The sequence below is a fragment of the Otolemur garnettii genome, unplaced genomic scaffold (genome assembly GCF_000181295.1).
Source record: "Otolemur garnettii isolate 467f Iridium unplaced genomic scaffold, OtoGar3 scaffold00071, whole genome shotgun sequence".
Taxonomy (NCBI): domain Eukaryota; kingdom Metazoa; phylum Chordata; class Mammalia; order Primates; family Galagidae; genus Otolemur; species Otolemur garnettii.
Window position 1 is genome coordinate 610,683 of NW_003852466.1, and position 11,540 is coordinate 622,222.

The 11,540-nt window shown below is 54.5% G+C and overlaps 2 protein-coding genes across 2 annotated transcripts in view; both read right to left on the reverse strand.

The window, feature by feature from the left end:
• Window positions 1-1,166, reverse strand: part of PRAM1 (PML-RARA regulated adaptor molecule 1) — an 8,105-nt gene extending 6,939 nt beyond the window's left edge. The window contains exon 1 of the mRNA XM_012807559.2: window positions 1,123-1,166. Coding sequence (XP_012663013.1) covers window positions 1,123-1,125 — 3 coding nt within the window. The 5' untranslated portion in view covers window positions 1,126-1,166. The remainder of the gene's footprint in view (window positions 1-1,122) is intronic.
• Window positions 1,167-5,903: 4,737 nt separating this feature from the next.
• Window positions 5,904-9,554, reverse strand: ZNF414 (zinc finger protein 414). Its single transcript, XM_003793662.1, has 8 exons — window positions 9,434-9,554; window positions 8,495-8,804; window positions 8,007-8,114; window positions 7,809-7,914; window positions 6,955-7,298; window positions 6,825-6,875; window positions 6,165-6,338; window positions 5,904-6,070 (listed from the first exon to the last, which is right to left on the reverse strand). Exons 1-8 carry the CDS (start codon window positions 9,434-9,436, stop codon window positions 5,997-5,999), a joined length of 1,170 nt encoding a protein of 389 aa, XP_003793710.1. The 5' UTR covers window positions 9,437-9,554; the 3' UTR covers window positions 5,904-5,996.
• Window positions 9,555-11,540: the final 1,986 nt, after the last annotated feature.

Here is an 11,540-nt window from a genome sequence, read left to right on the forward strand (position 1 = left end):
TGAGCTATAGGCGCCGAGCCGGTGATTTTTTTTTTTTTAAAAAGAGTCTTGCTCTGTTGCCCAGGCTGGAGTACAGTGGCATCATCCCACTGCATCCTCAAACTCTTGGCCTCAAGCAATCTTTCTTCTTCAGCCTCCCAAGGTTATAGGCGTGAGCCACCAACCACATCTAGCCTTGACTGGGTTTCTTTTGTGTTTTTGTCTCTGCACCCATTCCTCAAAGTCCTTCAGCCCCTACAGGGCACAGACCTGGCTCTTTCATCACTGTCCTCCCAGTACCTAATGCATAGCAGGTGCTTAGTAAATATTTGCTGAAATAAAGAATATACAGGGGCCCAAAACAGCCACACGCTCAACCTGAACGTCACAGACACAAAAATGTTTGCAGAGAGATCTGGAGGCAGATGGCACAGGGGTCTCTCTCACATTGTCACTGACATGTGGGATGCTGCTCAGGGACACTCAGTTGACAGTGCTCATAGGGACCAGCTGGCAGGTCCCAAAGTCTGTGCATTGGCAGATACAGGCATGACTTCTGGTACACCTAGAACATCCCAGGTACCTTCACACTGGCCCTGCAGTATCGGTCTCAGATGCAGGCAGATGCATAGGCCAGCCGCCTCTGACCTATAGACTCCCGCCTGGGTCAAGGAGGTGGGGGCGGAAGGAAAGGACAGAAACTTGTCGCTTTTGTACCCAATCTGTGCCTTTCTTCCCTCATCCAGAGGGCAGTTCCTGGATGGGGGCTGTGGGAGGTGCTTGCAGATGACCACAGAACCAGACAAGTCAGGGTTAGCAGGTCACGACTTGGGTGACTGGCAGGGAGTGGGAAGTGGGTCACCCCACAGAAAGCCCCTAGCTGCACAGTCCCAGGTTGCTGTTTGTGCTGACGTGGGCAGAGGACAGTGGTCTCAGCGCAGTCTTACCTGTCCAGCTTGCAATCACAGCCCCAGCCCAGACCCCCCAAGAATAAGAACTGTTGTAGAGTTGTGCCCTGGCAGTTTCCTGCCTCAGCTCGTTCCCTAGCCCCCTTCTGCCCATGTCACTCCTGCAACAAGTCCTCCAATCCACCTGCTATGCCCTTGCTTCCCACAGGCAGCACAGGACTCTTCCCGGACTCACCATGGCTATGGGCAAGTGATGGGCCACAGGGTGACTAGGACAGGAGCTGGGGCTGCAGCCTTGAGGAAGTGACTGTGGCTTCTGCTCCTCAGGCCAGCTTACAGAGTGGGGGCTGCTGGGGAGAGGTGTGGAGAAGGCAAAGGAGGAAGGAAGGGAGGCAGGGATGGCTTCAGCCTGTCTCTAGATCCTGCCAGGTACTTCTGTCCCCCTTTAGCTTCTGTCCTGCCTGCCTCTGCCCCCGAGCACGCACAGGCGTTAGCACACTCCCAACATGGTCACCAGTTTCTTAATGCTTTTCTCCCCATTCCAACCCCCAGCTCCACTTTTGTGTCCTGACCTGTAGACTCCACTGAAGGCTCTGTTCCAGGCACTGGTGATATCAGGAGATCAGCCTAGGCTGGAAAGCCAGCAGCACAGGAGGGGGAGATCTCAGTGGAGAAGGGGTATGGTCAGCTCTGGGATGTGGGCGGCTCCCAGGGAGGCTGTGGAATCTGGGATGTGGGGCCCAGTGTGATGGGTGAGGCTGCCTGCCCTGGTTGCCTCATCTCCCTTCCTCATTACAACAGTTCCTCACAATCTGACTCCAGCTCTGTGCCGGGCTTAACCTGTAATGGGGGCAGATGTCTCACAGGTCATGGGGGGACCAGGCTGGTGCACACGACAGAGGGCTTAACTGAGATGGCAGATTGGGGGGTGGGTAGATGCTTTGTCCCTGTGGGAGGGAGTGGGTCTGAGGACACCTCAGCTTCTCTGAAGTTGAAGGTGGAGAAGGAAGGAAGGAACCAGAGACAGACCAAGAAGGGGTGAAGGCCATCCAAGGGTATAGAGGCCCAGCCAAATAAGGGTGAACCCTGACCTCAGGGCTCAGTCCTCTGGAAATAGGTGGAACTTAAAATGATCCTTTTTTTTTTTTTTTTTTTTTGAGACAGGAGCCTCAAGCTGTCCCCCTGGGTAGAGTTAGAGTGCTGTGGCATCTCAGCTCACAGCAACCTCCAACTCTTGGGCTCAAACAAGTCTCCTGCCTCAGCCTCCCAAGTAGCTGGGACCACAGGCGTCCGCCACAATGCCTGGCTATTTTTTGGTTGCAGACGTCATTGTTGTTTGGCGGGCCCAGGCTGGATTCGAACCCGCCATCTTGAGTGTACGTGGCTGGCGCCTTAGCCACTTGAGCCACAGGTGCCCAGCCGAAATCATCCTTTCTAGGCTGGGGGTGATGGCTCATGCCTATAATCCCAGCACTCTGAATTATTTGAGCTCAGGTTTCAAGACCAACCTAAGCAAAAGTGAGATCCCATCTCTACTTTAAAAAAAAAATTAGCCAGGTGTCATAGCCAGTGCCTGTAGTCCCAGTTACTTGGGAGGCTGAGGCAGGAGTATCACTTGAGCCCAAGAGTTCGAGGTTGCTGTGAGCTAGGCTGTCACCAGGGCACTCTACCCAAGGCGACAGAGTGAGACTCTTATCTGAAAGGAGAGAGAGAGAAAGAAAAATAACTCACCCTTTATAAAGTTAATAAAGGGCCACAAGGTGGGAACTGTGGTAGCGGCCTGAACTCTGCAAAAGTATAGGCATCTGTAAGAAATGTGGCTCAGTGAGTAGAGCGCCAGCCTCATATACCAAGGGTGGCGCATTTGAACCTGGCCCAGCCAAAGTGCAACAAAAAAAATAGCCGAGCGTTGTGGTGGGTGCCTGTAGTAGTCCCAGCTACTTGGGAGGCTGAGGCAAGAGAATCGCCTAAGCCCAAGAGCTGGAGGTTGCTATGAGTTCTGATGTCACAGCACTCTACTGAGGGTGACAAAGTGAGACTGTTTCTAACAACAATAAAAAATGTATATATTAATGTCAGACTCTATCTCTAAAAAAAAAAAAAAGAGGGCGGCGCCTGTGGCTCAAAAGGGTAGGATGCTGGCTCCATATGTCAGAGATGGTGGGTTTAAACCCAGCCCTGGCCAAAAAAAAAAAAAAAGAGAAAGAAATGTATATATTGGCAGCACCTGTAGTTCAGTGGGTAGGGTGCCAGCCACATACATTGAGGCTGTTGGGTTAGAACCCAGCCCAGGCCATCTTAAAAGCAACGACAACTGCAATAAAAAAATAGCTGGGTGTTGTGGTGGGCACCTGTAGTCCCAGCTATTTGGGAGGCTGAGGCAAGAGAATCACTTGAGGCCAAGACTTTGAGACTGCTATGTGCTGTGACGCCAGAGCTCTCTACTCTGTCTCCAAAAAAAAAAAAAAAATTGGGCAGCGCCTGTGGCTCAGTGAGTAGGGCACCTGCCCCATATACAGAGGGTGGCAGGTTTGAACCTGGCCCTAGGGAAACTGCTGCAACAACAACAACAAAATAGCCGGGCATTGTGGCGGGTGCCTGTAGTCCCAGCTAATGCAAAGGTATAGGCATCGTTAAGAAATGTATATATCAAAACAAAGAAATGTATCTAACCTTAGCTGTTGTTTCCTAGCTTGCTTTTCTGTAATTGCTCAGGACTCAAGAGTCACACAGCCATGGTCATAAAGATTCTTAGCTTTTTTCATTGCTCTCATTATTAATATCATTCTTTGTGAAACCTAAGGCTAGTTTTTGAGATATCTTCCAGGCCTTACATTCCAGTGGATTGGTTGACCCACCCACACCAAGGAACTAACTCAGCTAGTCGTGTGCCCCCCTCCACCCCGCCCCAGGAAATGACTCAGCACAAGAATACAATTTCTACACCCCTGTGGTTCCACCTGAAATCCAGCCAGTCAGCAGACCACACTGCCTAGCCCGAACACTGCACAGTGGGAAATGACTCCCTCATTTATTTTTACGCTGTTTTAGGAGCACAGTATCAGGATTCTGCAGCCTTTGTGCCAGTGCATCTAGTTTCCAGATGTGGGTTCCTCTCCAAACAGGACAGCTCTGTCCCTGGAGGATCTGGAGCTGGAACTAGAACTAGATCTTGAAGGGCAACTTAGGAGCCTTGGGTGTGTGGGAACAGAGTCCTACAGGCCTGCTGCCAGGGTTTTCTCATCTACAGAAACTGTGCCCAGCTCCTGGGATGGTGCACAGTTAGCTGTTTGGAGAGGAACCGGGAGCATGAGGGCTGGGTCCCCAAAAGTAAGAACAAACGTTTGCTAGCCAAGAGCTTATCAGTAGGCGCCTCAATCAAGATAAACTAAAGTACGGAATGATGGCAATGACTGTCCAGGTAGGGCGGCCTCTCAGTGTGGACACCCCTAGGCCAGAACACACACATTTGAAGGTCCAATTCCGTGCGCTTCCGGCACAGGCTCCGGGCACCACCGCCAGGGGGCGTGTCATACCCCACTGTCTCTTGTGGTGGTGGCTCCCAGCAGGGGTCCGCTCAGCAGGGCAGTGGATGGACAGCGACAGATGGCTCCAAGTGGACATACTTGGGGGCCAGGATTCCAAGTAGGATGAGTGGGGCTGGGGACTCTGTCTACAGGATGGCTGGGGTCTTGGATTCAGGTACCATAATGAAAAGGTGATAGACAAAAACTTCAAAGTACATTCAGAAGATGGAAGAGGGGAAAAGGTAAGGAGTGAGATGAGGTCGGGTGGGACCAAGGAGGTATAAGTGTTCTTTGCACACAGGAAAGATGAGGAAGGAGACGAGTGTGACCCTGGGAGGGGATGAGGAGATTCAAGGTGGGGCCTTATAGGCTACTGGGAGAATAGGATCTTCATCTAGAGGGCTGTGGGGAGCAACTGAAGGGTAATGGCAGGGGAAGCAGATAGTAAGAAAGCCTGTTTCTAGTGATGTTCAGGCTGGGGGAATGGGTAAGAGGGGGCAAGGCCTAGGCTAGGAGGCCATGCGTGGCAGGACCTAGACAAAAGGGAGCCAGCTAGAGGCGGCAAGACCAGGGTCCCAGGGGGAAGCTGCCAAAGCCTAGGACTTCACCCCGCCCCCCTAGCAGGGACTTTACACCCAGGAGGTGGGACTGGCTGGGCTCTGAGCTGGGGCAGCAGGTTGGCACCAGATTTTGAAGTGACCCCAGTCTGGTTTTCCACAATGGGTTAGAGGAGGGTCTTTGCTAGAGCAGGGTTGGGGAAGGAGCTCAGGACCCACTCACCTTTGCAGATCTGGGGCAGGAGAGGACACAGATCAAGAGAACAGCAAGGGAGATGAGGATGAAGCCTGAGCCCCCATCCTGCTTATAAACTGCCCCACCCTGCCAAAGGGTACACTCTCCTTTCTGAGACAGCACCAGCCTCAGGATGTACAGGGCTGCAGCCAGGCCAGCCCCCACATTTCCTCAGGACTAACCTGTCAGCTGTTCTCCCAACTCCTGGGACTTTTTAAATAAAAGAAAACTGGCTGGGCATAGTGGCCCACACCTCTAATCATAGCACTCTGGGAGGCCAAGACAGGAGGATCACTTGTGGCCAGAAGTTTCAGACAAGCCTGGTCAACATAGCAAGACTCCATTTTTACAGAAAAACACAGTAACAACCAAAATTAGCCTGGCATAGTGTCCCACACCTGTAGTCCCAGCTACTCTGTAGTTTGAGGCAGGAGTACCACTGGACCTCAGGAATTCCAGGCTGCAGTGAGCTATGATGCACCACTGCACTCCAGGCTGAGGAGCAGGGTGAGACCGTCTCAAAATAAAACTGGAAAATCTCATCACATCTGGTTTAGGAAAATAGGTCACAAGGGAGATGGGACACAGTCAGGCCTGAGAGTGACCTCCCAAGTGGCCCTCCAGAGTGTGAGTGCCCCAGGATGGCTGGGTGCTGGCCCACTGCGAATCAAAGGGGCAAGGGACCCAGACACAGCACAGGGTGGCTCATCGTGCCTCCTTTATTGTCCCTTCCCTCCCCTAAATTACAAAACTACCCACTTCCCATGGCCCACTCCCACCGCAGCGGGGTTCAGAGTGGCAAGAAAACTGGAAGCTCCCCCTCTGACAGCAGCGGCGACACCTTGGGTGCAAGCGGGGTCGGATCTGGGTGGAGCAGAGGAGGGGGGCGACTGAGCTTCCGCGCCGCCCCTCGCCCCTGGACCCCCGCCCTGTTCACCCACGCGTTCCTCGGCCTTACCCGCCGGGGCGTCAGGGCGTGGAGACCCGGACGCCCGGGCTGCGGGGACGCCGGGGCGGTGGTCCTCCAGGTGTTGCGTCATGGCGGGCCGCGAGGCCGTGGAGAAGGCGCACTGCATGCACGAGTAGCGGCCGCGCGTGTGCTCCCACACGATGCGGCTCGGGGCCGCGTGCCCTGCAGGCAGGCGGGACCCCATCAGTTCCAGGTCCCATTCAGAAGACCCATCCACCAAAGACGGTAAATGGTGGGCAAGGGCGAGTGAGGCCTTTACCGCCTCCCTATCAGCTCCGGAGCACCGAGGTTGGGGGGTTGGGACAGAGGCCTGGCTGGATTCGTTTCTTCTTGGCCTTTCTTCCCCTGTACTTGAGGGAACTAAAAATAAACTTGGCTTTTCTGCCTCCCCATTCCCATCCCATCTCCTCCGCAGAGGAAGAGGCACGCTCCGAGGTGAAAGGGGCGCGAGGTTTACACAGAACGCCGGCGCAGAGGAAGGCGCAGGTGCCAGTAATTCTTAAGGCAAAAATCCTGTATTTCGGGGGTGCCATTTCTGGCCACCTAAGAAGGAGGTAGGCACTGTTGGCCCCCTCAACATCCACTGGACCCCGCAGTGTTCAGGAAAGAGAGACCCTCCACCCTTCCCTGGTGGTCACCTGCACGCACCTGAGGGCGCGTCGGAACCGCCCTGGGGTCTTCGAGGGCTGCTTCCGGCACCTGCAGTGAAAGGGCAGGTCAAGTTCTGAGTCAAAGCGAGCTAGCCCTCCCCTTCAGGCGGCTCCACTGCCACACTCACCTTGGCTCTTTTTCCAGACCGCGGCGCTGGAGGCCGGGGGCCCGGGAGAGGCGGCCAGAAAGTGGCGCAGGCGTGGAGGGGTTAGGCCAAAGGGCGCGGGGTTCAAATAGGGCAGGAAGGGCCCGGTGGGGGAAGGGGCAGGGGTCGTGAAGGGCTCGAGCAGCGGGTACTGCAGGCCAGGCGCCGACGAAGGGTCGGACTCCCGGGGGCGCTCGGGCGCAGATGGCTCCTTTTCCAGGGCTGGGGGTGGCGGCGGGGCTGGACTCTGGGCATGCTCCGCACAAACATGCAGGTGCTTGAAGAGAGAGCGGTGAGTGCGGAAGCGCAGGAGACAGTTCTCACACCTGCGAGTGGGCAAAGGGCTGGGCTGGGCTTCCTAGGCTATGAGACCATCCAGTGCCACCTGGAGACCCGCCCATCGAGCGTGGGAAAGCAGCATTGGCCCAAATCGCCAATGACAGCCCCCCCCCCCCCACCTGCGATGAGCTCCCGCTCACACCCAAACTATGGCCGAAACTCTTACAGACCCTTTCGGGTCGGAGCCTTGGGTAAACAAAGGAAGAAGTCTCGATTTTAATTTAAGTAGCCAATTTTCTACTCGGGAGGTAAAGAGGTAAAGCAAGGCTAAGTGGAGCCACACCCACGTGTGCTCCGTCCCTTCTGAACTTGTTCCTTGTCCTTGAATTTGTTCTAGATACCAGTCCCTCTTCTGGCTACATAATGGCAAGGCTTGCTGAAGGCCACGCCCACCTCCAGACTCGACTCCTCTCCCCACCCGGGGAAGGAAGAATGTCCAGGACCCCACACACAGGGTGGGGCTGGGGCAGGCTAGACGTCTAGGTGGTCAGGCTCACTTGAAGTATCGATTGGGCTTGTAATGCAGCTTGCCGTGTGCCACCAGTTCCTGCATGCTGGGAAAGGTCTCGGTGCAGCTCAGGGCTGAGCAGCGGAAGAGTTTGCCTGGTATGGATGAAGGACAGAGTGGAGCGGGGGTGTGGGGGTTCTGCCTGCTTCCCACCCTAACCTGCCTCCTCACATGTCCTGGGCCCTACCTTCCAGGGACTGTGTGGGTGGGCAATGGGTTCGCAGATGCTGTGCTAGGTCACGAACGCTGGGAAAACTGAGGCAGCAGCCTAGGCTGGAGCAAGGTATTTGCTTCCCTGTGGGAAGCACAGAATAGGGGTCACTGGTCCTTTCCCCAACAATGCTGCCCCATTGGGGCTCTGCCCCAGAGAAGCATGTATATGATACTGGAAGCACCGTGCTGGTTTATGAAATATATAAGATGCTGGAATTACTTTGCTGGTTTCCTACAGACCTTTACTCTCAGCTTCTCCCAACACACTGATCTGCCACAGGGCAGGGACTGGATCCACTGATAGGGCTTATCACTGGAGCCACAGCCTGCCCTATATAGTTTGTTCAGTAAATGATGAGTGGCATCCCACTACATGGGCCCTGAGTTTGGAGATACTCTATAACCCTCATTCCTATTATTCCAAGGCCTGTGACTCCCCCAGAAGGTCCCATCACAGGTCACCTGATGGTGGGCGTCGTCTGGGAGGCCGCAGGTCCTCGCTGGTCACGGAGATTGTGCTGGTTGGGCCAGGGCTAGGTCCAGGACCAGGCTGACAGTTGTCTGGGGCTGGGGAGGCACCCTGCTGTTTCCCTCCAGACCCTCCACGTTCCCACACTGGGGGTATAACTGCCTGGTCAGGGCCTGACTCCTCCACTATAGAAAAGGAGGTGGTTGAAGCAGCTGCAAAGGTTAACACCTCCTTGTCCGTCTCACTGGAGCTGGGCTCTGCAGTGGCCGGCATGTCCGGGTTGGGGCCCGTGGGTTCTTCCTCCTGGTGTAAGCAAGAATGGGAGAGAGAGAACCATTCGGGGCTCAGGGTCTGCCCGGGTCAGTCAGAAAACGCTGCCCACCCGGCCAGGGCCAGTGAGCGCAACATTCCTGAATCCCCCCACAACCATGACCCAGAGCCCATCCTAAGAAACCACGAGTAAGACAGGGCGGGGTGAGATAAAGGTGATTTGAGCTTCTTACGAATGAGAAGCATCCCCTCGCCCCCAATATGGTAGGTGGGGGATCTCATACACGACCAGGCCGTGGCCTAGGATAGGTGGAATCACGGCTAGGAAGGCGGGGCTCTGTACAGCGTGAGGCTAAGATGGTGGAGAGGCCAGAAACGGACTGAGGGGAGAGATACAGTGGGTGGCCTTGAGCTGTGCAGACTAAAGTAGAGGTGATGAGGGCCCGGATGAGTAAAGTTTAGGGGCGGAGCCCGAACCTCGTGGGCGTGACCCAGTCAGAGCCGGACCCGGAAGTAGGAGTGGGGCGCTCTCCGAGTGACAGCCAGAGGCGGGTGGGTGCCCGGATGTGGGGGCGGGGTCGGTCGGAGGGTGTGTGCGCTGTAGGGCCGCTCCCTACCAGTCCCAACTGCTCTGCCGCGCGCGCCCCCGGAACCACGCTCACCATCCTCGACTGGGCCTGGTCTCTTGTTCCTGTGGCTCCGGCGGCTCCGACTGAAGCGGCGATTACCCTCTCAGCGTTGTGGACTCGCGCTCACGTCGGCGCCATTTTCCGCTTTTCAGCTCTCGCGAGAACGGAGGCGGGGCTTACGCATGGCGCTCGCTAGCGGGCGGGGGCTAAGGCCCTGTGAGTTGCAACCCGTGGGCAGTGACTCAGGTTGAGGAGTCTCTCTGGACTTCGGTGTCCTCTTTTGCAAAGTAGGCACAAGCGCCATCATCTCCTCTTGTCCTGTTCCGTCACTAGTTCAGGGAAGGCGATTAACAGCAAGTGTCTTCTTTTTCTTTTTTTGAGACAAAGTCTCCTTTTGTCGCCCTGGGGTAGGGTGCCATGGCATCATCTTAGCTCACAGCAACCTCAACTCTTGGGCTCAAGCGATCCTCATACCTTAGCTTCTCAAGTAGCTGGGACGTGTGTAGGTGCCCGCCACAACGTCTGGCTAATTGTTTATTTATTTATTTTGAGACAGAGTCTCAAGCTGTTGCCCTGGGTAGAGTGTCGTGGCCTCATAGCTCACAGCAACCTCCAACTGTTAGTAGAGATGGGGGTCTTGCTTTTGCTCAGGCTGGTGAGCTCAAGCGATCCACCCACCTCAGCCTCCTAGAGTGCTAGGATTACAGGCGTGAGCCACCGCGCTGGGCCAAGTTGTTCTCTTTTATTAGAGACTGGGGGTGGAGGTGAGGGAGGGTCTTCCTAGTGCTCAGGCTGGACTCTTAACTTGTGAGCTCAAGGGATCCTTCCATCTCGGCTTCCCGGAGTGCTAGGGTTACAGGTGTGAGCAGCTGTCTTTTTTTTGGCGGGGGCTGGGTTTGAACCTACCACCTCTGGCATATGGGGTTGGCACCCTACTCCCTTGAGCCATAGGCGTCGCCTGGCAGTTGTCTTCTTGAGTGATCTCTTTGAAGGGAAATTGGCAACAGTTGTGAAAATTTTTAAGCGCACCTAGTTCTGCAGTTGGCATGGGTCCGTTGTGATAGCCAAGGGCAGAAAACAGTCTTGGAACTTTATAAAAAAGGGATGTAACCTCAGATTGGAGAGGTATGCTTCTTGGAATATGAGTTTCCTTTCCACACTATGTTTCTAGGCGCTGGGGACTGAGAGTGAATAGGACAATAACAAACCCTGACCTCGGCTTGGCACCCCTGGCTCAAGCAGTTAAGGCGCCAGCCATATACACCTGAGCTGGCCGGTTCGAATCCAGCCCGGACCAGCCAGAAACAATGATGGCTGCAACCAAAAAATATGGGCGTTGTGGCAGGCACCTGTAGTCCTCGCTACTTGGGAGGCCCAGGCAGGAGAATCGCTTGAGCCTAGGAGTTGGAGGTTGCTGTGATGCCACGGCACTCTACCCAGGGGTATAGCTTGAGGCTCTGTCTCAAAAATAAAAATAAACGTTTTTTAGGCAGAGTTTCACCGTGTTGGGCCTGGCAGGGCTCATATTTTAATATGGGAAAACAGGCCCTGCAAGGTGGCTTATGCCAGTATTCCCAGCACTTTGGGAAGCTGAGATGGGAGGATCACTTGAGGCCAAGAGTCAACCTGGACAATACAGCAAGACCGTCTCTACAAAAAACTTTAAAAGTAAGCTGGGTGTGGTTGCACAATCTTAGAGACCCAGCTACTTAGGAGGCTGAGGTAGGAGAATTGCATGAGCCCAGGAGTTCAGGATTCTGTGAGCTATGATCAGGTTTCTGCATGGCCTAGGGGACAGATGGAGAAACAAATAATAAATCAACAGATGCTAAAAAATGATCTTAGGTCCTATTTAGTGCAAAGAAGAAAACAAAAGCAAACAAAACAGAAGGATGCCATAGTGATGAGTCAGGGAAGCTTCTCTTCTGAGCTCCACTGAGGTGACTTCTGAGTTGTTGCATTAGGGTCAAGGAGTGAGCTAGTGGAAGGTCAGGAGCAGAGTGCTGTAGGGTTAGGTGATGGCAAAGTCCTAGTGTAGCTGGAATTTCTCTCTGCCAAGTCCTTGGTCCTGGAGATTTGAGGAATGAATCCACAGACCACACAAATAAGCAGAAGGACAGATTTTATTTTATTTTTTTTT